Source organism: Tripterygium wilfordii, chromosome 15, assembly GCF_013401445.1.
Source record: "Tripterygium wilfordii isolate XIE 37 chromosome 15, ASM1340144v1, whole genome shotgun sequence".
NCBI classification, from domain to species: Eukaryota; Viridiplantae; Streptophyta; class Magnoliopsida; order Celastrales; family Celastraceae; genus Tripterygium; species Tripterygium wilfordii.
In genome coordinates, this window is record NC_052246.1 from 13,232,153 (window position 1) to 13,257,656 (window position 25,504).

The 25,504-nt window shown below is 37.9% G+C and overlaps 5 protein-coding genes and 1 long non-coding RNA gene across 12 annotated transcripts; 4 read left to right on the forward strand and 2 right to left on the reverse strand.

Annotated features, from left to right (window-relative positions):
- The first annotated feature begins 520 nt into the window (after positions 1-520).
- On the forward strand, positions 521-4,414 carry LOC120017009 (FT-interacting protein 3-like). Of its 3 annotated transcripts, none has more exons than XM_038870044.1 (2): positions 521-712; positions 1,517-4,414. In XM_038870044.1, exon 2 carries the CDS (start codon positions 1,832-1,834, stop codon positions 4,136-4,138), a length of 2,307 nt encoding a protein of 768 aa, XP_038725972.1. In that variant the 5' UTR covers positions 521-712; positions 1,517-1,831; the 3' UTR covers positions 4,139-4,414. The 3 variants fall into 3 exon arrangements, with proteins under 3 accessions (XP_038725972.1, XP_038725971.1, XP_038725974.1); XM_038870043.1 differs by lacking the exon at positions 521-712 and adding an exon at positions 863-1,017; XM_038870046.1 differs by lacking the exon at positions 521-712 and adding an exon at positions 1,124-1,146.
- Positions 4,415-6,747: 2,333 nt separating this feature from the next.
- Positions 6,748-10,015, forward strand: LOC120016900 (ETHYLENE INSENSITIVE 3-like 3 protein). The gene is made up of 3 exons (XM_038869871.1): positions 6,748-7,035; positions 7,711-9,519; positions 9,596-10,015. The coding sequence occupies exons 1-2, from the start codon at positions 7,001-7,003 to the stop codon at positions 9,485-9,487; spliced, it is 1,812 nt and encodes a 603-aa protein (XP_038725799.1). The 5' UTR covers positions 6,748-7,000; the 3' UTR covers positions 9,488-9,519; positions 9,596-10,015.
- Positions 10,016-10,975: 960 nt separating this feature from the next.
- LOC120017226 lies at positions 10,976-13,983 on the forward strand. Its single transcript, XR_005472109.1, has 4 exons — positions 10,976-11,982; positions 12,136-12,229; positions 12,710-12,757; positions 13,283-13,983. It is a non-coding gene; the product is annotated as an uncharacterized LOC120017226 (long non-coding RNA).
- Positions 13,984-14,342: 359 nt separating this feature from the next.
- LOC120017196 (lysine-specific demethylase JMJ30) lies at positions 14,343-19,591 on the forward strand. 3 transcript variants are annotated; one of them, XM_038870333.1, is made up of 6 exons: positions 14,356-15,069; positions 16,599-16,805; positions 17,380-17,514; positions 17,626-17,769; positions 18,887-18,979; positions 19,230-19,591. In XM_038870333.1, exons 1-6 carry the CDS (start codon positions 14,581-14,583, stop codon positions 19,416-19,418), a joined length of 1,257 nt encoding a protein of 418 aa, XP_038726261.1. In that variant the 5' UTR covers positions 14,356-14,580; the 3' UTR covers positions 19,419-19,591. The 3 variants fall into 3 exon arrangements, with proteins under 3 accessions (XP_038726260.1, XP_038726261.1, XP_038726259.1); XM_038870331.1 differs by having other exon boundaries at positions 14,358-15,036; XM_038870332.1 differs by lacking the exons at positions 18,887-18,979; positions 19,230-19,591 and adding an exon at positions 17,930-18,395 and having other exon boundaries at positions 14,343-15,036.
- Positions 19,592-20,237: 646 nt separating this feature from the next.
- On the reverse strand, positions 20,238-22,223 carry LOC120016000 (UDP-glycosyltransferase 92A1). The gene has a single exon (XM_038868539.1). It carries the CDS (start codon positions 21,981-21,983, stop codon positions 20,517-20,519), a length of 1,467 nt encoding a protein of 488 aa, XP_038724467.1. The 5' UTR covers positions 21,984-22,223; the 3' UTR covers positions 20,238-20,516.
- A 456-nt stretch (positions 22,224-22,679) lies between these two features.
- Positions 22,680-25,461, reverse strand: LOC120016326. Of its 3 annotated transcripts, none has more exons than XR_005471958.1 (7): positions 25,087-25,461; positions 24,581-24,823; positions 24,122-24,445; positions 23,789-23,869; positions 23,345-23,477; positions 23,028-23,241; positions 22,680-22,937 (listed from the first exon to the last, which is right to left on the reverse strand). XR_005471958.1 is itself a non-coding variant. In XM_038869046.1 (3 exons), exons 1-3 carry the CDS (start codon positions 25,214-25,216, stop codon positions 24,384-24,386), a joined length of 435 nt encoding a protein of 144 aa, XP_038724974.1. In that variant the 5' UTR covers positions 25,217-25,457; the 3' UTR covers positions 23,876-24,383. The 3 variants fall into 3 exon arrangements, 1 of the variants encoding a protein (XP_038724974.1); XR_005471959.1 differs by having other exon boundaries at positions 24,581-24,969; XM_038869046.1 differs by lacking the exons at positions 22,680-22,937; positions 23,028-23,241; positions 23,345-23,477; positions 23,789-23,869 and having other exon boundaries at positions 23,876-24,445; positions 25,087-25,457.
- Positions 25,462-25,504: the final 43 nt, after the last annotated feature.

A 25,504-nucleotide genomic window follows, 5' to 3' on the forward strand; every position in this document is an offset into this window, starting at 1 on the left:
TTGAAATTGGTGGTACCGTTTTTTTTAGTCGAGAATGACGTCATACAAATTTACCATTTAAATATCTAATATAAATCTAAACTCATACAATCACATAAATTTCTTACGTAACAACAAAATAAGTTGGACCACAATTAAGCACATGGCCACAAGATACATTCGTAAATTTTCATTGTAAATTATAATATTAATACCAATGAAGTTTTAAAAAAAAGAAAGAAAAAGAAGCACGGTTTTCTTATAGGTCAATAGACCTCGTGGAGTCCAATGTGTAGATGCATGGTAACCAGCTAATAAATCTATTTATTAGAAATCAGAAAACGAGAAAAACAAACAAACAGTCCCTGCATGTGCCACAACCGACCAAACTCCTCACACGTGTGCCTCGTTTCTTCCGTAGTCCCCAGTTTTATTTATTTTTTTAAAAAATCAATTGATAAAGAAGAATTGCAAGCAAGCAAGCAATTGTAAAGGTAAAGCTGTAGTGAGTAGGTACTACTGTCTTTGGCTTCTTTATAGAGAGGGTTCAGTCTTCATAGATCTCAAACCCACATGCTCCTCTGTGTACACTTCATTCTCCAAGCTTGCTTTCCTTGACTCCTGTCTCCTAAATTGTACATTATTAATCCAAAGTGCAAGAAGATAAGTTTTCCATTGTTGCACATTGAAGAAAGAAAAAAAATCAAAGCCATCATCTTCAAGGGTTTTTGAGGTATTCTTTCATATTCATATCCTGTTGATTCTTGTTCCCCAATGTATGCATTTTTTTTAATAACAATTTATTATAATACATTGATACAGTTGAATATCCTCTGCATTTTTTATTTTTTTTTTTACTTTTTTTAGACCACTTTAATGCTTGACAGAAGAAGCTTTTGTCAGTTTGTATAGTTCACTATTGCTTAAAACTTGCACAGTTAATCACAACCCTCCATTTCCGTCTCATTGTTTTAACCTACCCTCTGCCCACAAATCAAACTGCTTCAATCTCATTCTTCTCACCAGATCTTCACCAAGGTACTCTATTATTGGCTCAAGCTGCTCCCTTTCTTCACCTTCTTAAAAGCAATCAATGTGGGTTTTGTTCAGTCTTTTAAGTGATGAGTTTAGTGTCTTAAGAGCTTTCTTGTAGCTCTGGGTGTTTGGGTAATACTTGAGATTTTCCATTTTACTTGGTTACTTGTAGCTCTTGCTTTCATGAGAATTCTTCCTATTAGATCTGTTAGTTTTTTTGGTTAACCTACACATTCATTGATGTAAACATGTTACAGTGCATTTTTCACTCTTTTTGTGAACAAGAAATGCTGATTCTTAAAGATCCTATGGTTACTGAAATCTCCACTCAGCATGGTTGATGCAACCACATGGGTTGGTTGGACCAACTAGTCATCTCTTATCCATACCATTCTTTTACTTCCATTAAAGTTTTAATGGCAATTTATCTTTATCTCCTCCATTGTTTTGTGAATATCACATAAAAGATGTATTAGTTACTCATGATTTTCTTGTTTTGCAGGAAGTTGTGCTTTCTATCCAAAAGTGTTTCACAAAGTGGGGAGTGTTATTTGGTATTTTTTGTGCTTCATGATTCAGTAACTTCTTTTATTAGTCTTTTCCTGCTTTTGGGGTTCGCTATATTCATTGTGAATTCCAGATCGTGCTTCAACTTTAGGCCTTCTCTACCTCATAAGATTTAGGAAACTGCTTCATCTCAATCTTGAGATTGATCCATCTCTATAAATCAGTCCCTCCTTTTCGGATTTTGAAGGCCTTAATTACTTCTTGATAAAACTGAGTATTATTTCGTCAGTGTAGATTTAGAAGAAGAAAAATGCAGAAGCCACCACAAGCTGTGGACTTTGCTCTAAAAGAGACCTCGCCCAACATTGGTGCGGGAGCTTTAACGGGCGATAAGCTCTCATGCACCTATGACCTTGTTGAGCAAATGCAATACCTTTATGTCCGAGTGGTGAAAGCCAAGGATTTACCTCCAAAAGATGTCACTGGTAGTTGTGATCCCTATGTTGAGGTTAAGCTTGGGAACTATAAAGGAGTGACTAGGGTTTTTCAGAAGAAGACGAACCCTGAATGGAATCAGGTCTTTGCTTTCTCAAAAGAGAGAATTCAAGCTTCAATTTTGGAGGTGTTTGTGAAAGATAAGGATGTTGTTTTAGATGATTTGATTGGCAGGGTTGTTTTCGACCTCAATGAAATCCCAAAAAGGGTTCCACCAGATAGCCCTTTGGCACCGCAGTGGTATAGGCTAGAAGATCGTAAGGGAGAGAGGGCTAAGGGAGAGCTTATGCTGGCGGTTTGGATGGGAACTCAAGCTGATGAGGCGTTTCCTGAGGCATGGCATTCAGATGCTGCAACAGTTGGCCCTGAAGGTTTTGTGAACATCCGATCAAAGGTATATCTTTCCCCCAAGCTTTGGTATGTGAGAGTTAATGTGATTGAAGCTCAGGATTTGCTACCTAGTGACAAAAGTAGATTCCCTGAAGTTCATGTGAAGGCTATCCTTGGCAATCAGGCTTTGAGAACTAGAATATCACAAAGTAAGACAATTAATCCAATGTGGAATGAGGATTTAATGTTTGTAGTTGCTGAGCCTTTTGAGGAGCCCTTGATTCTGACTGTGGAAGATAGAGTGGGGCCTAACAAAGAAGAAGTCTTGGGGAAATGTATGATTCCTTTACAACATGTACAAAGGAGGCTAGACCATAAACCTGTTAACACTAGGTGGTTCAATCTTGAAAAGCATGTGATAGAAGGTGAGCAGAAGAAGGAGATTAAGTTTTCAAGCAGGATTCATTTGAGGATCTGTTTGGATGGTGGGTATCATGTTTTAGATGAGTCTACACACTACAGTAGCGATCTCAGGCCAACGGCAAAGCAGTTGTGGAAGTCGAGCATTGGAATACTGGAAGTGGGAGTTCTGAGTGCTGTGGGGCTGATGCCAATGAAGTCAAAAGATGGCAGGGGAACTACAGATGCTTATTGTGTAGCTAAATTTGGACAGAAATGGGTTAGGACGAGGACTATTGTGGACAGCTTTACTCCAAGATGGAATGAGCAATACACGTGGGAGGTTTTTGATCCCTGCACTGTTGTTACGATAGGGGTTTTCGACAATGGCCATGTGGGTGGCGGGGGAAAGGATTTAAGAATCGGGAAGGTGAGGATTCGACTCTCAACGCTTGAAACCGATAGGGTTTATACACATTCATATCCGCTTCTTGTTCTGCATCCTTCAGGGGTTAAGAAGATGGGAGAAGTTCAACTGGCAGTGAGGTTTTCTTGCTCTTCTTTGATCAATATGTTGCATATGTATTCTCATCCATTGCTCCCTAAAATGCACTACATTCATCCATTGTCCGTAACTCAACTGGATAGCTTGAGGCATCAGGCTATGCAGATTGTGTCAATGAGGCTGACCCGTGCTGAGCCGCCTCTAAGAAAAGAAGTTGTGGAGTATATGCTAGACGTGGATTCACATATGTGGAGCATGAGGAGGAGCAAGGCCAACTTCTTCAGAATTATGGGTGTTCTAAGCGGACTAATTGCTGTTGGGAGATGGTTTGATCGGATATGCAACTGGAAGAATCCTCTTACAACGATCCTAATTCATGTTCTTTTTATAATCCTGGTTCTATATCCTGAGCTAATATTACCCACAATCTTTCTCTATCTTTTCTTGATTGGAATTTGGAACTACCGATGGAGGCCAAGACACCCTCCTCACATGGACACGCGACTTTCTCATGCAGATGCTGTTCATCCTGATGAACTAGATGAAGAGTTCGACACATTCCCTACTTCACGGCCATCAGATATTGTCAGAATGCGATATGATCGTCTCAGAAGTATAGCGGGGAGGGTGCAGACCGTGATTGGTGATCTGGCAAGTCAAGGGGAAAGGTTTCAGTCTCTGCTAAGTTGGAGAGACCCGCGAGCGACCACTCTTTTTGTGACGTTCTGTTTGATTGCTGCTATTGTTCTCTATGTTACTCCATTCCAAGTTGTTGCACTTCTATTTGGCATTTACGTGTTGAGGCATCCCAGATTCCGGCACAAGCTTCCTTCGGTTCCCCTCAACTTCTTCCGGAGGTTGCCAGCAAGATCAGACAGCATGTTATGAGCTCAAGTTGGTCCTGTTCCTTTTCCCTTAAGTTCTAATTGTTTAAGTTGTAGTAAGGTTGAAATAGCACTAGAGCTTGTTCTACCACTAACCCGGTGTCCCAGTTCCTGGCAGATTCATGGTTGACATTAATATGCAATTTCTCTGGTAGTGATTTCCTTGAATTGGACCCTGTTTATGTTGTTTATTTGAATTGTTGTTCATTGATTATATGAGACTGGTAGGTATTGATTAGTGGGTTTCAACTTGAATACAATCCCCCATGTTTCCTCTGCATATTTTAATCTGCGAAAATACTAATGATCTTAGTTTTTTTTTTGTCCAGTTATCTCAAATTATGAGATAGAAGCACATGATAAATCGTACTTCCCACATGTCTCACGTGATTCATATAAAACCTTGTGTGTTCATATCAATATATGGGATAACAGAGCTTGTGTGTCTATCTCAGTATTTGGTATAGCATGAAAACTGTAACTTTTTTTTATACGCCAAAAAACACTGTAACTGCTGGTTAATCCTTTCCCGTTCAACTCTAGTTGGAATGATGTCCCTTGGTTACCAAGATAGACGAATACGCAATGAAGGAGGCCCGTTGGGCTGATCATCAAAAAGCTCAATAGACAATCGGATCTGGGTTATTCACTTATTTGTCATGGGTTAAGAACTATTGAACTTTGAAATTGAGCCCAGATAAATCTTATGAGCCCAACACAACTTGGTAAATTAAAAATACAAACCCAGCTTAACAAATTATGAGTTTATGAGGAGAAGTCCTCTTGGCAGCCAAGACAAGTTGTTTATCAAGCATCAAAACTCCTTTCTGACTTCTTGGATTGCAACAAAAGACCCCCCTCCTATTGAGATCACCAGCCATCCTCCTCGTAGTCTTTGGACTCCCCCTCCCTCAAATGGTATAAAATTAATGTAGATGTCTCTTGGAAGACTAGGGAGAGTCGGGCAGGGATTGACTTCGTTATACGGGACTCTTATGGTATTGTTTACCTTTTTGGTTATCAAAATGTCCACGCTGCTGGTGATCCGGTGATGATTGAGGCCCTTGCCCTCCTTGTTGGTGTTCAAATGGCGAGAGACCATCGTCTGGTTCTTTTCCAGTTGGAAAGTGACGCTTCTGAAATTGTTGCTGCTCTTCACAGGGAGAATGTGTCTCTAACTCCTCATGGCTTCGTGCTGGAAGACACTCGGGCTATCCTGAATGTGTTGTGGTGTTTATTTCCAAATAAATCAACACTTACCAGCTTAATAAGATTTGATTTAGATGAGATTTCCTTTCCCTTTATTTTTCTGCAAGGCTAGAGTTTTATTAAAGAAAAAAATACAGTAATTTCATGAATTAAGACTGAATTGGGTTAGCAGTTTGTCCACTGGGCTTCTACGGCCCATGCAATCTCACGAATTAGACAATTACCTGATCAATGGGTTACCATAAACAAATTATATTATATTACAAGTTTACAGCCGTAGGAATTGAATCCTTGGGCTTGACCCTTGGAAGTTGTATAGAGACAACGTAATATCTGACGGCTTTTTTAAAGAAAATATATAAAAAAAAGAAGAATTAATTAATTCTCAAAAAATAACAACGCAGGCTTTGACTTAGACAGTTAACTGTAAAGTTAGTCAAAAATCACTTTCTCATATTTTTAAGGAAGAAATAGAAAAAAAAAAAAAAAAAAAAAAACACTCACGTGTGACGGAAAGAGTAAAAAAAATGTTGTTGAAAACTCTAGCCAAGTGTTCATATCTTGGATTTTTAAAATTAATTTGCACATAAAGAAATATCAAATATTTGTGAAATAAATCGGATATGAAATTTTTTAATGATTTCTTTTATGGATTATCATGAATTTTCTCATCTTAATAAATTTAAAATAGTGAAATTTGTATCAACATCAATGTTAGTAAATAGTGTTAAAATGCATAAAGTTTATGAATCATATCCACTTAATTCATTTTTTTTAACTTATAGTAATTAGATTTCCTCATTCCTATTAGAAAAGAAAAAAACATTAATCAAAAACAAAAGGAAAGAAACCCATCAAAAGTGGGAAGATCTGTTATTAGATTAATAAATCAAGATTGAAAAATATGATAATAATAATAATATCAAGGAGTTTATATCGAGTTCTCGGGGGCTGCTGTAGTAATAACTACAGCAGCCCCAGTTATAGCCCTTTTTGGGCTTCAAAATATTTTTATTTTTATTTAAAAAAATTATATACGTGTAGTTTTCAGAGAAACGATTCCAACGACATATTTTTTGTTCGAAACAAAAATCAAATTTAACTTGAAAAATGCATAACAATTATGAACTGTTGAATATAAACTCAAAACATTCAATGTTTCGATTACGATGAATTTGATTTTTGTTTCGAAAAAAATATGTCGTTGAAATCGTTAGACTGAATACTACATATATATATATAATTTTTTAAAAATAAATAAAAAATATTTAACGCCCAAAAGGGCTACAGCGAATAACTATAGCAGCCCCGGGAACCCGTTTATATCGAGAGCGCCGCCGCAGGTGATTACTCCTCGTGAATGACAAACTCTTTATGAGTTTTTGTCCAGTTTGGACTCCTTGGCTGCCTCACATCTCTCTCTCCAAATTCTCTGTATTTGGTCCAATCTCTCTCTCTCTCTCTAAAATCGAATACATTTTTATTTTTGTTCTTTATGGATTGAATCTTACCATCGTGTCCCGTGCCAAAAAGCTTTCCTGGGTTCAATAACTTTTAGGGTTTCTTTTCAATCTCTCTCGTGTTATAGGCAAGGTGACAATAAAGCAAGAACCTTTAGGGGTTATAGATTTCAAATCCAGAGTGATAGGATTCGATCATGGGTGAACTTGAAGATATTGGAGCTGATATCTGGTGAGACTTCAATTGTGTTTTCTCTTTTTCCATTTTTGTTCTTATGGTGTTTACTTCATCGTATTTGTAACAAATTTCCTGTTTTATTCAGTATTTCATTCGTGATTTGCTCAATTCCCTTTGATTCGATTGTGCGTGGTTTTGGGCAAGTGAAGTTTAGGTTTCTGGAATTCAAATTGCATTTGCTTCTTGTTGTGACCTATGAATTTTTTCATTGACTTGAAATCGGTAGCAGTTATATGGATTTGAGATCTCTCATTTGTTCTAATGTAGGGATTTTTTTATTGATCTTTATAGGAAGTCGCTGTTTCCATAGAAATAGCTTTAGCTTGAAAGAGAACAGGGTTTTCGTTGCTAATTGGTGACATAAAGGGATCTTATTGGATATATTTAAATTGTTTATTGTTTAATTCCCGAGAAAATGTTAGGTAATGGAAGATTTGAAATTTTAGGATTTTATTGGTTTGGGACCAAGAGACAAACCTCCACATAACTGGACTGAACACAACTCTTTGGTCCAGTTTAGGTTACGATTTTGTTTAGTCAAGGTAACTTGTAAGGTTTAGATTTTGGTGGATTTCATTTTTTGCTGATTCCCTTGCTTTTGAATAGAGAATTATAGTAACTTGATTGAATTTAGCATCGTCTGATGGTTGCTGTCATGTTGAGTGACAGCTCGGATATCGAAGTTGATGACATAAGGTGTCACAATATTGCGGAAAAAGATGTCAGTGATGAAGAAATTGAGGCGGAAGACTTGGAGACACGAATGTGGAAGGATCGTATCAAACTAAAAAGAATTAAAGAAAGGCAGAAGCTTGCAGCCCTGCAAGCTGCAGAGAAGCAGAAATCCAAGCCAGCCTCTGATCAGGCTCAGAGGAAGAAAATGTCGAGAGCCCAAGATGGCATTCTGAAGTACATGTTGAAGCTAATGGAAGTGTGCAAAGCACGTGGATTCGTGTATGGCATCATTCCTGAGAAGGGTAAACCTGTGAGTGGTGCATCAGATAACATAAGAGCTTGGTGGAAAGAAAAGGTGAAGTTTGATAAGAATGGGCCAGCAGCAATTGCAAAGTATGAGGCCGAGTGTCTTGCCATGGCTGAGTCAGTTAACAATCGAAATGGGAACCCCCAAAGTTTTCTTCAGGAACTGCAAGATGCAACTCTGGGCTCTCTCTTGTCTTCTTTGATGCAACACTGTGATCCCCCCCAGAGGAAGTACCCTTTAGAGAAGGGGATTCCACCACCTTGGTGGCCAACTGGGAATGAAGATTGGTGGGTCAAATTAGGGCTTCCTCAGGGTCAGAGTCCTCCTTATAAGAAACCACATGACCTTAAGAAGATGTGGAAAGTTGGGGTGTTAACAGCTGTGATAAAGCACATGTCACCCGATATTGCTAAGATTAGAAGGCATGTGCGGCAGTCAAAATGCTTGCAGGATAAAATGACTGCAAAGGAGAGTGCAATTTGGTTGGGAGTTTTAAGTCGTGAGGAGTCCGTAATTCGGCAGCCTAGCAGTGATAATGGGTCATCAGGTGTCACTGAAATGCCTTCAGTTGGACATGGTGGTAAGAAGCGACAGGCCACTAGCAGTGACAGTGACTATGATGTTGATGGTATTGACGATGGAGTAGGTTCTGTTTCATCAAAAGATGACAGGAGAAATCAACAAGTTGATACGGAACCATTAACCGCTCTAAGGGATGAACCTTCTCATACCGGCCAGCAGCCAGATCAAGGCAAAAGGCAACCAAAGAGAATAAAATCTCGAGCAAAATCAAGCAATGAGAATCAACAGGCTGGGCCTTCTTCAAGTGAGCATCCGCAAGCTGAGCAGAGAAACACTCTACCTGATATAAACCACGCTGATTCACAGGCAGTTGAATATAATATGCGTGACACTCAGACAGAAAATGATACAATTACAGCTTTGAGATCTAAGGAGATAGGTATTGCGAGCCAGTCCCAACTACCAGCATCGCAGTACCACCATTCTTCTTCCATTCATCCGACCAATATAGTTTCCTCGCAGAGCATGTATGTGGATGGAAGGCCCTCACTTTATCCATTGATGCAAAGTGCAGAGTTGCAACAAGGAGCTTCCTACAACGTCTACCATCCATCGGCTGAATTTGGGCCCAGTCATGATGGGCAATACTCTATGATGACAATGAATGTTCCACAGATTAGGCCAGAGGAGAATGGGGTTGATTTACCAGCGCTGCATGGGAATGGAAATGAATTTACTGAAGCAGAGTTAAATCCTTTCTCAAAAGAAACATTTCACAATGAGCAAGGTAGACCTGTTGATACTAATTTTGGATCTCCGCTGAATAGTCTGTCATTAGATTTTGGAGGACTCGGCAGCCCATTTACTATGGGACTTGATGGCACAAGTTCACTTGAGGAACTATTTTATGATGACGACATAATGCAGTACTTTGCATCATAGCATGGGAAAATAAACACTTTGGAGTACAGAATGTAAGTTGGTTGAATTCAATGCTCATGTAGTAGTAGCACTATTGCCAATTTAATTTTGGCCTTTTTTTTTGTTCAGGGATTGCAAAAGCACTGCAGCCACTTCAACCTTGTGTAGGTGTAGTAGAAGTTTGATCGACAAGACTGTGAGTCACGAAATTGTTCTATTTTTTCTTCCAATAACTCATCATGCCGAAGAGAGAAAGCAGAAGCATGATTTTTCTTTCTTCTTCACTTGTTTCTCTTAGCTGCTCCTGGGGGTTGTGCCCCATGGTAAGTGGACCTACAGAAGGGGGGTTATGTAAACATGATTAGTGATAGCATATATTTAATTATTAATTATTACCTTGGGACCAAACTAGTTTTCAATAACTTCAGAGTCTTGCTTTCCTTTCTGCTAATGCAAGTTTGTAACTTTGTATATAAATTTTATTTTTTCACTTGAGGCATTATTCTTCTGATGGTTTGCTGAATTTGCAAGCTGTCTGCGTTGGTCTAATTTTGTGAGTAATTGCGCTGTGATCATCCATGCTGTGAGTATCTAAGTTGAAAACAGATTGAAGCCTTCTATATGTTTACTCATAATCTAGTCACGAATAAATTTGTGGTTTGATTGTTTGTTCTGGGTTGTTTTGTTTTGTTTTCATGTTCTTCGGATGGTCTATCTAAAAGAAGAAATGGCACGCTCTCGCTTCGTGAGCCTTGATCATGAGCAATGGCTCTGTATACAAAGCCCCCATTGCCCATTCACACGCCGAAATTTGTTCACTCTCTCTCTATATGAAATTTGTTCTGCCCGACTAGAATACACTCATAGTGGGCACAAGTGAGCTGACATTTCATATTCCTTCTTTTTTATCGTCTCTCTTCCCCTATTAGTTGTGTGGGTCTCTCAATCTTCACTATCACGTTGTAAATTTTTCAAAGATGTTTTGGAGTGCTAAAATGTGTTTATTGTGAGCATCTAACACTAGTGTTAGATTTATCAAAAAAGTAGGTTGGTCAGTCCAGCTTTGACCAAGAGACTAGGCTTGGCCGCGCCAAGTTAGGCTTTTCTTCTTGTTCTCATCTTCCATTGTCAAAGATTTCTGCTTGCACAGCAGAACCTTCTGTGCTTCCATCGCTCTACGAGTTTTGATAGGAACATAATCCTTCCCCATCTGTAACAACCCAAAAAAAAGGTCTAGGAACTCAACTCTCAATTTTCAAAGTCCAAGAGCATTAAAAATAACTGCCAGAAAATACAAGAAATCCAGGAGCAAAAGAATAAACAATACAATTGCAGTACAGTAGATTAAGACAGGCAAGAAATTAAACATCATGAATCTCTGTACCAAGAAATAATGCATTCTGGGTTTGATGAACAAAACAACACTAGTGAGGCAATATATCACGGTTTTAGCTCAAAAATGCGAAGGAGACCTGTTTCTTGCTTGAGCTAAACTCCAGGGGATTATAAAGGGCCGAGCCCAAAACAGTAGAGAATACGTCATGTTCGAACCCGAAGGCCCAAAGATACCCATCTTGGCCCGAAGCTAAGCGCAATTCGCACCGCCTCCAGCTCAGATCATGGCCCATCTTTTCCTCGGTTTCAACTTTTCATTCTAGATGGCGAAGCTTCCCGAAAAATACGCGCCACAAATTTCACCCATAAAATAGTATGAAATTGTTTCCAAAATTTGAATTACACAACGATAATGGCAGAGGGTTTTTGCATGAGAAAATGATGATCTCCATCGGCGCTGCAGGCTCGCCCGATGAAGAAGGACAACAACGAAGTTGATGAATGATGATTGATTGTTCGCGCAAATTACATAGGGCTACTTCCATGACTTTTCTATTCTGCATCGTATTGCCATTTTGCGTCGTCCTTGTTATCGTTGATTGTTTGATTATCTCGACTATACTAGAGAAATCGATAAAGCATCTGGTTCAAATATCAGTTTCTTGCCAAGAGAACATAATTACGCTTGAAGAATAGTCTATTTGCCGATCTTTCCTGTCGTTGTTTTGGATTATCTTCCTTTTCTTTTTTTTTTTGATAAATAACGTAGAAATAGTTTCTACTATGCTATGCATGATTAAATCCTTCAAGACATGCCTCTAAAATTTTGTTTAATTACTGGAACTTTGTCACGAAATCAGATCTTAATTTTTGTGCCACGTACTAAGCGACTACTGATTAGCGAAGGTTGATTGTATTGAAATTCGCTCTCCCGACTCCTACAGCAACGACTAGTATTCTCTTTATGGCTGAACTTGTTTTGGTTTAGGTATAGATGTCGCTGAAGTGAAGATGCTTCATGCTGTCTAATGTGGAAGTTTTTTTCTGCTTATATTAATTCCATCGATTTATGATGTAGGTGAAAGGTGATCTTCCAGGATGTATTCCTGAATTTCCTTCAATTTTATATCTGGATGATGCCAGCAGTTCTGGATTTTCCAGAGTCTATTGAACCTGCGAAGGTAAGGCCCCATATGTTAACTTCGACTATAGTCATTGACTCTTGTTTGGCTAATTCCCGTTTACATCTGCAAGGCTCTAAGTTTGCTAAATTTGTCATCACATATTGCAATGATTTCAATTCCGTTTTTGCTTTTCCCCTCTACGTCATTCAGTGATATGACGAACATTTGCGAATGACCTCAATCTTGATGGACGAAGAATGCTTTAAGCTGAGTTGTCCTTCTCTGATTTTTGTTAGATATGATGGTACGTATAAACTGTTGTAAAATAGAGATGTTAACTTCTTTGCTTCTTTTGTTGTTAGTAGATTTTTTATTCTCCACTATTTCTTATTTTCTAGTAATTAAAAGAATATTTATTATTTAAGATGCTACAAAGAGTTGTAAGTGGTGAGTGGTGACCCCAAGTCAAGTATACAAGATATGCAGAAGGAAAGAGTAATAATTCTTTAAAAATGCTCATTGAAATGATAATATTTGTATATTGTTGTTTGCTATAGCTCTTTGCATTTCAGCATAATTTTCTCAATTTCATAGATTTTATGTTTCAATGCTTTATATATATGTTTGTTCTGTAAAATATGCAAGAGTTACCATTGTTGCAGAGATACTAAGGGACAAAAGACTCTGACTCTGCAATTCTTGTCTAACTTTGGATTTCCTTTCCGCTGAATGACTTTTGTGTGCACTTTTGCTTGTAATACTGAAAATCAAAAAATTCTATCAGGTTTCCAACTTTGCTAGGGACAAATTTAGAGTTCCTTCACAATTTAAGGTATGGTTATTACATTTCCCCATTATATTTTATAGGTGTGACAAGAAAGTCAGACAATTTTAGTAGTTTATCTTAAAGTTCCTGACCATATCAATGAGTATACAAGGATAGAAAAGAGTAGAAATGACTTATCATTAGAAAGTTGGTTCTTCACATCTATGAGCAATTGAGCATGACACTTAAAACTTGCATATTTCTAAATTTACTTTAAGTGTATAATGCGGAAAAATTATAACCCTGTAGATGTGGAAGAAATTGTATTCAGTCGTGTTCCTTTGTTGACAATGAAACCTTCAGGCATGCTAAAGTATTTCTAAGTAGATGCTCCATCAGATATATTAAACATATTCTTGTCGGTTACTTCTCTGATCCTTATGTAATCAACAGATATGTCAAAAGGATCAAAATGTGGAACACTTAGTCTATATAGTTTATGGATTACCATTAGCTATAAACAGCTCAGGACATCAAAGCTTTTTCCTAGAGAGTAACAATAATAAGAGTGATTTTGGGTTTTGTTTGCAGGTTAGAGTTTGCATCCTTCCTCGTCTGAAGGCAGTTCTTTGGATAAGGGGGCGAGTACATTATGTTGATTTGTGCTGCTTTTGCAGTGATTTTCAGATGCTCACGGTGGTACTGTAAGACTCTTCTATATTTTTGTTCCTATTTTAAAGAGTCTTATTTAGCATCATTTGGCCGTTAACATGGTTGTGAGTTATCATAGTAAGATTTCTAAATGAATTGAAGTCCTAGAAGAATCTCTTCTGGATGAGATAATGTTAAAATCTTGATCCAATTAGTGAACCTGGTGGGACAAAAACCCAAAACTAAAAATGAATTTGTATTTTGTAGTCTTCAAGTTGCTATTGAATTACCAAACCTTCTAGTTTGCCCTACTGGTATACTATTCCCCTAGAAATGAGCTACGCAACTTTGCAGCTGTAATAACCCTTTTAAACGGTGCAACATATTAGTTGGATAAGAAATTATTTACAGAGTCATAATTTCTTCTTCTTTTTTTTTGAATTAAGTTCCTTTAGAAAATGTAGTGTAAATATGATCCTGGTAAGTATGCTGTGAATTAGAGTGAGCTTTTTACTTGACAGACTCTTGTTTTGATTCGAGTCAATATAGGGGGGACAATATTGCATTTTTCAAAAACTAGGACTTGTATAATTTACATGTTCCCTTTCTATTGCCCCCTTTTTTCTGTTGATGGCCATTGTGAGTTATTCTACTGTTATTTTTTTTTTAAATCATATCTGTCTCTGGTTAATACAATCATAACTAACCCCGCCTAGTTTGTAATTCCTATAATAGTTATCATTGAGATTTGAAACTCCTTTGTTGTTATTTTCTGGCTAAGAACCTAATTAACCATTGAATCATGATATTCTAATTGCATAAAAACGAACAATTTTTTTTTTCATGCATAAAAAAAAACAACCAATATGAAAACTATTTTTTTTTTTATGGTACAAAATATGAAAACTAATTCAATGGTCGGTGACGTTTAATGTATGAAGTATGAACTATACATATTCACATTGCTCTGCTCAACGGAGTGAAGGAGATATTTTAAATATCTGGAAAGATTTGATATGATTGGTCATGATTGGAAAAAAGTGCATCGACGTCCGCATCAAACACCGCTGATCCCCGTGCGAGATGCGGAGATGGGTTTGGCGTCAAAACTGAAAAGCCCATAGTAGCGCCTTTAAAGTATCAACAAAATATCCGTCTTTTGCGGTTTGCTCTTTAATTTCCCAAAAATATCCAACATACCCAAAATATCCCGTCTCTTTCCCCAGTCAGCGACGCCAATGTCTAACACCGCCGCGACTGATTCCCTACCCACGCCGACTCTAGATGCCGAGGCTTCGGGCCTTCTCCAGACGATCTCCTCTCACGGAGGATATGCATATGTCAGCATGGCCACCGCGGCTGCTGCTGGCGACCTCCGTGCTGCTGAGGCTGCGAGGGAGATGGCCTGGGAGCAGCTTCATTCGGGGCCCTGGCATTCTGTACTCCCTGTATGGCGCGACGCCTATTCGATGGCGTGTCTCCATGTGGCAAAGTTTTACTATCCGAATGGGGAGTTCAAGGAGGCTCTTAGGGTTCTTGACATGGGGCTTATCATGGGAGGCATGCTTTTCCGAAGTGATTTGGACACTTCGGTGAAAACAGTGTCAGAAAGGGCGAGAAAATGTGATGGAAACGGCGAGGGTGCCCAGAAATCCAGAAGGAAATTGGTAAGAGAGGAGTTTGATAAGGCGGAGGTAAGGTTCGTATTCTCTCTCTTTTTTAGATTCGTAACTTTGTCTATATATATGATGCATCAAATGTGACTAATCCAATGACACTAATTTCTCTTTCATTTTCTTTCTTCTGACTAATTGCGCCATGTGTTCCGGAGAAATGGCTCCTCTCAGTTTCTTTCAGTCTTCAATCACCTGGAAGCACTAAAATGAGACACTCGAAAGTGAATGAAAGATATATTAGCACTTTTGCTTGCTTCCTCTGTTTACTTTAAACGAAAAATAGAAGGGGAAGTAACTAAATGCTAGATGATTTGCTATTATTGCTTATACCGTCTTTTTTTTGACAGATCATGAAAGTTTTCCCAGTTTCCAAACTCTCTTCTAACTTCCACTCCCATTGCCATCAAATTTTGGATAGGAAATCAATTGGGGTCTTTAAGGAAACGTTTTTCTTATGTTTTCTATCTTTTCTTTTCTCTGTCCTTCCAGCAATAGAGAGGTTTAATCAAATTGCCATTTTGCATCGTCCTCCTTTCTTCTATGGTTCCTCCATTGTATGAAATTGCTAAAATCATATATCAATCCTTTTCTTGTTATTTCTGTTATTTCGACCATATTAAAATTATAAGTGATAAATGCATCTGAGCTATTTAATTAAGGTTTGGTTTACATGAACTTATGCCCATTTGATCAAGTTAGAGTTATCATGCCATTATTTTCTTTTGAACTTATAAATTTCTCATCATAACTTCAGATGTAACAAAGAGTATCTCAGCCCATCTTATGTGGCTACTATTTATCCTTTTAGTCAGCACAAAATAGTTGAATGTGCAATTTATTGTTGCTTTTTAGATCTCTGTTCATACTTTACCGGATATATAAGATATATGGTTCTTACAGTCCATGCGTTACATGCCAGAGATGAATTTTCTTACCCGCGTTGCCTTTCTTGTTAAATATTTAAAGTTTCTTGCTGCTTATTGAAAAAAAAGTCTTGTTTTATGTTAAAACAATTTCCATGAGATGTTATGCATAACAGTTTGTCCTTTTTGTATGTCAATATGGAATCCCTTGAGGTATTGTCTTCCCATTCTAGGTTTGCTAGCAATGTATAATTGGATGCCTCTAGTATGTTGTTCATAGTTATTTATCTTGATTGAAGTCATGTTGATCTCATCAGAATGGTATAAGGCATGATGTGTTGCCATGACGGTAGGCAGATTAATCTTGTACCAGCAATGTTGGCTATTGTGTTGTGCAAATGGTAGAATTTTCGAGCTGATTAAGTACAACTTCACGTGGATTTGTCTTGTGGGTGGCCACTTCAAATAAAATGCTAAATGGTTGGAAAGTTTCCTCTTCTACCATTCTGTTTTGTTCTATTATTGATGATGGCTCACTGGAAAGTGAAACTTCTTATCTTTTTGTTTCTTGCTGCTATTTTTTTGTATTCTATTGTTCTGTTGTGTTCTTTCTGTTATTCATGTTTTGGTGCAGTAGTGACTATCTTGATTATGTTTTCAGTAAAAGAAAATTTGTAAATTTATTCTTTTCTAATTTTGTTGCTTTGATACTTGCAGGCACTTCATGTCTTACCCATTAAGTCCCTTTCTTGTAAGATTGTGGTGAAAAGGTCTGCTCTATCTTTAGAGGGATTTATGCGTGAACATTTCCTATCAGGATGTCCAGTTATAATCAGTGATTGTATGGCTCATTGGCCAGCTACAACAAAGTGGAGCATGGATTATCTAAAAAGGGTTGCTGGTGATCGCACGGTTCCAGTTGAGGTGATTCCTTTTCTTGGATATAATTTGATTAGCTCATGAGATCTCACCAAGGCTGCCTTGTGCTACCACTTTTCCTAAGAGCTTTATAATCGATCCCCTTGTGTTTTTTTTTTTATCAATCATTTTGAGTAATAAATCAATTGCATTGTACTAGTCACTCCATTATGCCATGAATATGTATTTGGTATTGGATCTTAGCAAATAAGTATACATATCGATTTCAATAGGGTACAGTAAATTACCATTGCACTTATATCATCTATCTATATGTTTGAGGTACAATCTATCTATAAGTTTGAGGTATGATTATCATCATCATCTGAGTCTTTATACCAAATGTTTGAGGTCCCTAACATTATGTAACTTCTTATAACATTCTCTCTTAGTCCTAATTGCTTTTTTAACATTTTCATTACACCACCATGATTGAGGTATGTTGATCTTAAAAAATTTCCCAAATTGACATTGCAAAACACAAAAATGTTTGTTACAGGCAACTTAGATCTTATTACTAAGGTTCCTTTAAAAAAATTGGTAAAAGTGGTAAAGTGCTATATGCCTATATCTGTGACAGGTTGGAAAAAACTACTTGTGCCCAGAATGGAAGCAAGAACTTATAACATTTTCCCAGTTTCTTGAAAGGATTCAATCCAGTGAATCCTCTTCCACCTTACGAACATATCTCGCCCAGCATCCATTGTTTGATCAGGTTTCTCAAGTCTCTTTTGTGCATATTCAATATATTTTGGATTTGATGCATAACTTCTTACTCTGTTATTGAAGCCTTTCATTTATTGATATTATAATGTCTAAATGGAAGATAAGTGAGCTACGGAAAGACATTTGCATTCCTGATTACTGTTTTGCTGGTGGTGGGGAGCTGAGGTCTCTTAATGCTTGGTTTGGTCCATCTGGGACAGTGACGCCACTACACCATGATCCACACCATAATATTTTTTCTCAGGTATTTTAATGTTCTCATATGGTGGTCAAATCGTGCGGCCACGTGCTCTCACTTTTGCTTGTGGAACCACCCTTTGAATTGATGCTTGCGGTATTTATTATTGTTCGTGGTATGTATATGGCCAACCACTCCTAGTGATTTTTCGTTTGCAATATTCAAGGAGAGAAATGAAGTGTTGAATCTAGGAATATTCAATTATCACTCTGGATCACTGATTTGAAACACAATGACAAAAAAGAAGCATTCAGAATTTCTGCAATATCAGGTTTATGCATGTAATGTAGATTATTGGGGAAGGAAGACTGCTATGAAACTTTTGCTGCTAATGGCTGACTTAGTTGGTTTAATTACTCATCTGGTAAGCCTTTGGCCATTTTCCGTATGACTCTCGTCTTCCTTGTGGTAGAGATGTGTGTCTGTACCATTGTCTATTAGCAGTTTGTTGGTTAAATTTCATTTTGAGCAGGGACGGAAAGCATTCAAATATAATCTGTCGTTGCCTGCTGACATCTCTATCCTTTCAGTTTCTTCCCAGTCTCTTTGCAAGCTATTTTTTTTTTAAATGTTCGAATTTGTTGACGTCTTTGTGGGCAAATCTTTGAATACAAGAGGCATTAATTCCTGTATATCGTAGATCTTTCCCTTCTAACCGTGAGGGTATTCTGCCTGTCTCATTGATAAGGAGAAAATAATTTCAAAGCAAGTCTCTTGATCCAACAAGGAACCAAAAAAAGAAGTGGTAAACTATCACTGCCCGAGAACCAGGATCACAAGGACTTCCCCCTACTTTAAGCCAAGAAACTACTTTTCACTTTCATAAAGTGAATTTGGATGTGCAAGCATCATCTAACGCTAAAGGCTAAAGAGACACCCTTCAAATCATCTTCCTTTTTATTGTTATGCATGTGCTGCGCTTGCATAGTGAATTAGCAATTGATGACAAGACTTACATTGCTCGAACTTCTTTATTATTTTCGATTGGATTCTTCATCTGTCATGATACTGATGCAAAGTGTGAGTACCAGACATTGCATTTTTTTTCTCTTTCAGCTGTAAATTTATCTAAATGCGTAGACAATATTTTTTACAATTCTGTGTTATTCCTCTATATTCTCAGGTCGTCGGCAAGAAGTACATACGGCTGTACCCCGCTTCTGTAACAAATGAACTTTACCCGTACACTGAAACCATGCTGCAGAATTCCAGCCAGGTAACTGCGTTTTTGAATTGCTTAGACTCAATAAGCTGTTGATTGGAAATTTGAGGTCTTTATGTTTGGGTATAACGTAAAAGGGAATTTTGGGGGACTTAATCCTACTGGTGTTTGTTTTTATAACCTACACCAACTAATATATGATTTACTATTCTTTGTTGATTTTAATTTCTCAAAATCTTTGGCAATCCTACTAGTCTTTTTCTTTTTTTCTGTTAGATTTGGCTTATAATTATTTGATGTGAAGGTTGACCTTGACAACATAGACGAGGAGCAATTTCCAGAGGTGCTCGATTTGGAATTCATGGACTGCGTATTAGAGGAAGGCGAAATGCTTTACATCCCACCGAAATGGTGGCACTACGTGCGATCTCTTACAACGAGTTTATCGGTCAGCTTTTGGTGGAGCAATTGCGAAAACTCGGATGGGTCTTGACATATAGTTTCATGTTCTTGAGGCTTTTCTTTTTTGAATAGGGTCGAGGAGACGAGCAATGGACTATTTTCAGTAGCAGATATTCTTGTGTAGATGATGAGCATTGTAGATAGTTAGCCACTGAATGTCATATTTAGAATTTTATAGTAATTACACTGCAGGACTGTTGATATTTTGTTTTTTTTTTTTTTTGATGGAAGATATTTTGTTTATCTAATCTTGTTATATATTCATTGCCAATTGCCATGGCCGTTTAGAATTATGGTGTCCCCACTGCAGGGAGAGTGGGGGAGTAGATAAAGGCTTAAATTTATTTATTTATTTTTATATTTTACAGAGAGCGTGATCAACGTCGGGTCCCTGGGGTCTGCTGTAAAAATATTACAGTAGCCCACACTGTAAAATGAATCAAGGGTCGGATGTTGTCTATAATAATCCAATGGCCACCATCACTCTCATGGCAGTCCCCCACCACTGCACGAAGAGATTGAGGGAGACGAATATGATGTAGAAGATCGTCATTTCTCCTCGATTTCCTTGTCGATTTCGCTTGGTTTCCTTGGCACGAGTCATCTCGATGAGGGAGAAGAGGGATCTTCGACTCTTCCTCTGGCCGTCGATGAATGGGAGAGATCCGTGATGAGAGAGAGAAATTGGTTTGTGGGAATTGGGAAGAGAGAGAAAAAGAAATATATTATTTTTGGATTTTTAAAATATGAGCCGTTGGATTATTATACACAACATCCGACCCTTGATTCATTTTACAAAAGACTCCGTGAACCCGATCAAAGTCCACTTATTTCTTTCTTTCTTTTTGCCTTTTGTGCGACTGACGAGAAGAAAAAGTTTAGTTGTCAGAGGACGGTCACGGGACACGTACCCCACCACCAAATGTACTCTAGTAAATAATTAGGACCACTGCTTTTCTAGGCAAAAAGAAAATGCACAATCAAGTCAACTTTAGCAAACAAAAAGTTGACCTTCAATTCACTGTTTATAGTCAAATCCCCCATCTCTACGATTCTACCTTTAGAAACTTTGTTCATTTGCAGAGAAAAATCAAAAGACTATGACCGATCTCAACAACTTCCATGGACATCAACATTCAACGCCATCTTTTGTCATCATTGCAGTTCTGAAGAAATCATCCATGGCCTTGGCAGAGGACCCCTTGAAACCTTCCTCATCTCTCATGGCAGACTTGATTACTTCCTTCAACTCACAAGCTTTCCTTCTCATCTCCACCCCTTTATCCGTCTCATTCATTACCAAATCAATCTTTTCTCCCATGTCTTCATGCCTAACCTCACAGGAATTCCCTCTCGCCACCTCCAGACACACCCCAAGCTCTTCCACCAAGAACTTTACATTGAAAAACTGCTCAGCTGCCATAGCCCAACCAATCATTGGTACACCATAAGTTAAAGCTTCAAGCACCGAATTCCATCCACAATGAGTCAAAAATGCAGATACTGACTTGTGTGACAAAATCTCCACTTGGGATGCCCATTTATGCACTAATAGCCCTCTTTCTTTTGTCTTCTCTTCAAACCCTTCTGGTAGCCATTCTTGAGCTCTGAATTCTGCATTTATGTTAAAACCAATCGGAGGCCTAACAACCCATATGAAATTCTTGCCTGAAATCAACAAAGCCATGGCCAATTCCATCATCTGTGATGCTGATATTGTGTTGTTGGATCCAAATGATATGTAAAGAACCGAATTTGGACTCTTGGAGTCCAACCATTTCGCACATAACTCTGTTTCCATTCCTTTCTCTTTACCTGCTTTTGCTCTGTTCTCTGTTGACAAAAGTATTGGTCCAATTGACCAAACTGGGCGACCAAGCTTGCGAACGAAATACATCAAACCAATCTGGTCAATCTCCTTCACTGAATTAAACAAAATCCCATCCGAATCAACCCATGCTGGCAAATTCTTTGCTTGATAAACCGACCAAGGATCAGTTCCATTGGCCTTTAATATACTAGAAGGCAATTGTGTCACATGAATCCTTGAAGCTTCAGGAAAATCATATAACAAAAACTCATCCGAATCGGTCCTCCTATGAGGAAGACTCGACCAAACAGAGTAATAACACGCCAATCCATACCCACCAGCACCACTAAATATCACATTAAACACCCCCAATTCACGAGCCACACTCGCTGTCCATCCGAAGAAGATGTCGGTAATAACACAGACTCGATTGCGGTGGCCATTTGTGGAGTCAACGAGATCGGAAACGATGGATCTGAAAGTGGGTTTGAGAGAAAATGAGGCTTCGAGGAGGCGAGTGATGAGAGGGTATGGAAGGACATCGGTGTTCTCGGAGTTGGGTGGGAGGCCATGATCGGAGCTGTTGAAGGGGATTTCGAGGAAACGAATGGAAGATTTTGGAGGAACAGAGGATTTGAGTTTTTTGATGTTGAGAGGTGTGTTGATAAAGGTAATGGTGTGATTGTATTTTTGTTCAATGTGAAGAGCTAATGCTACGAATGGAATAATATGGCCTTGTGCCATGAAAGGGAACATGACTACGTTGAGTTCTTTTGGTTCCGCCATAGTTGAATGAATGAGAAAGAATGGTGAGAGAGAGAACCTGTCTGAAGAGTTTAGAATCCAAGTTTGAACGAAAGTGATTTCAGAGATTGTAAATTTATTTTTATTGTCTTTTTGGCACGAAGTGGGGGTAGGTTTGAGACTTTGAGGTTCTTGTTCATTTGCAAGCGACGTGACGTCAGCGTGTGTTCTTTGGGGAAAGCCATTTATGATTGATAAGGCAAATTTTAAGTAAGTAAAAGATTTTGTTTCTAACCGAATATTATGTAATTTAATTTAATTTAATTCAATTTGCTAATATTTATGACACGTTTTGTTTTGTTCCAATTTTATAGAAATCACTAGGTAGAGACCCGCACGTTGCCGCGGGTCTTATAATTTGCAGCCATACGACGACGATATATATAAAAAAACCTCCTTCGTCGAAATGAGTTCATGACTTTCGTAAATAAATTACGTCCTTAATAAAAATTATGAAATGTAAAAACAATTCAAGCATGTGCAATGGTTTTATGGTGTATTGTTTAGTTATTAACTGTGTTTATCCTATAAAAAGGAGCATGGTAAATATTTACCAAAAAAAGGGAGTATCTGTAATAAAGTTTTATAAAAAGGCTACACTTACAGATGATTTCACATTAGAGATGCAATGAAGAAGGAAAATAAATGACGGGACCCTATAAACCGCGGAGAAAGGATACATAACAGAGCTCCTATTTCTCCTATTTGAAGTTCATAGTACAGATGCACTAATATTTGAAGAAAATATGAACACGGATATGAAAGAAATATACTCATATTACAAATACAATGAAAAGAAGAGCATTCTAAGGTCTCATCATGCCAGAAGCACCACAAAATGATTCGTTTCTCGTAGATTTGTAGTCGACGTTGATCATAATTTTTCCATCTCTCAAGCATCATTTCCGTACTAACAATCATCGCTGGTATCATATTCTGCAAAATCATTATCACAAAGTTAGAAAGGATGATATATAGCCTTGTGGATTTGTTCCATAATGACAGTAGTATTAAGTAAAAGCTTACTTTCAAGCTCTCTGCATGGAAAGCGTGGTTTTTCCTCATCTTAGACCATTTTCGTCCAATGGATGAATCAAGGCCATCTCCTGCTAACTTATTTATATAATCTGGAGTAATTTTTGAATAAGTTCTGTCTTTATTGTTCAGTATCTCTTTCATCAGCTTTGGCTCCAAATCACCGAGCATGTTTGAGGACTAAACCACATAAGAAAATTCCATCCTTACACATCAAATATACAAATTGTTAAAATCTGCATTGACTGCATAAATCCTTCTTGAAAAGTAATTGTAGAACAGAAATTTGAAAGGGAAAAAATCATTACCATATCTTCTGAACCATGACTGCAAGTGAGGCTCCACATAGGAGAATATATCTTGTGATATATGATCCATAGGTCTTGCAAGTGATTATTTTTTCATGCGTAGTATTGCTTTTGTGTTTTGACCTTTGATTCCCTGCAAAAGAGGAACGGGACAGGGAAATATAAAAGCATTACTTTAGTTGCATAAGACATATACGACCATCTAAGCATCTCTGTAGGATGTCAATTTAGCTTGGGTTTGCAGCATTTTGCACTTGTAGAACAGAAGTTTATTCCTTTTGCCAGCGACATTCTCCTATTTGATTAGATAGGCTAAAAACAAACTACATAAATGAATAATGGAAATTATGCTTCCCATAATGGAGTGTCATTGAACCAAACAAAAAGTTTCCAATTGAACAAATATATGTTTTGGAAAAAGAGACAAATAAAATTGCAAGTTACCTGAATGTTTTCTTCATTTTTCTGTAACATAGATTTTGAATATGCTCCAAATGACTATCCAACTCATCATCATCAAGATTTCTTGGAAAAGATAAAATCACAAAGAAGAAAAAACCAGCATCAATCAAAAATAAAACACCATATCTAACGACAATGATGTTGAAGCACCTTAAACCCAATATCAAAATTGTTTCTTACTTCAAAGGATTAATTTGTGCAGGTATATTTTTGTTTCAGACTTATGGTGTAGATCTATAACTAATATCTCCTAATGAAATTACACATTCAAACTCAGTATGATGCAAAAAGCAATAACTGTGATTGGCCATTCACCTCACAAAAGCAATAGCTGTGCAAACCCATATCTAGCCACCAAGTGGCCACCCCAACCTAGCTTCACATTTATTTGTCCAAAATTTGACGTCTACTTCAGCCACATGAAATGAGATACAGAGAGAAAAAATAGAAGATGAAAGAAATAGAGTCATGCCGAAGTTAGAAGGTCCCAAACAACAATTATTCCAGACTCATCAAATGAGAAACGAAAGGTAAAACCAGCAGGTGACAACCAATAAAGCAGTAACCCCTATCGAGCTTAGAAGATAGCAGATATTCTTGAGAAGACCCAAGGCAGTTGAGCAAAACTAAGCGAAAGACCTGTCAAAGAGTGAAGAATAAGAGCAAAAGAAACATCGAAGACAAATCTTCAGGGACAGATCCCAATCACCAGGGTTTACACAACAGCAACAAAAGCCAACCAAAGAGGGGGAAAAGTAAAGAACGAAAATATACAGAGGTGAGTGATGGACATAAATTGTTGCGTGGATACATGCACCAGCTTCAACGGTCGAGATGAGAAGACGCTGGAGCAAATCGACGTATACAAAAGGGCGACAACGAAGACGATTTGCTCCTGATTCTTGAAGATAGAAATCGAATTAAGAACTGGACTTAGAAGCAAATATTTGTTTGAGTCCTCTTTCAATCTTCCCTCATTGCGTAGTTCCTTCCCCCAAAAGGTGCAGCTTTGACCAACTACAATGAAACATAACACGAAGAGATTGAAACCAAAAACCCAATGGAATTAAGGAACAAATCAAAATACCCATGAAACAAAAAACCAGATATTGAAGGTTAAGGATCCAATTTTTTATCCACCGCCCAAATCCAGTGTGCATCCCCTGTAATTTGAAACCCAAGCAGCGGCATAATAAACATCAGGTAAAATCATAACAGACCCCCAGATAAAATAACACAACCACACAAACCAATCAAACTGAAATAGTGGGAGGAAATACCTCTCCACGAACGTTGCAAGCTGCTAGCAGGGAATGCAACAACAAAAGATGGATTTCGAGTTGTAGACTGGGGGTTGATGAAAGCTGCTAGCATTGAATACATCCGCCAAAATTGACGTGGCAGATACATGCATCTAACGGAAGGGAGATTAGAAAGGCAATCGCATTCGGACGACGAAGATGAAAGCCGAAAAAGGCGATCGAAATTAATGCATTGAAGGAAAACGAACAACTTGCCCAATCTCAGCTACGGGAGCTCATTCGGACGGAGAAGATGGAGGCTCAAAATGAAGATCCAACGGCAGGAGAGCGACATAGCCAATCCACAGACGCGCGAATAGGAAAAAGACCATGGAACTCGCCGGGAAAAGGCCCCAAAAGCACCAACTTTAGAGTAATAGTATTAGATTAGATTAGA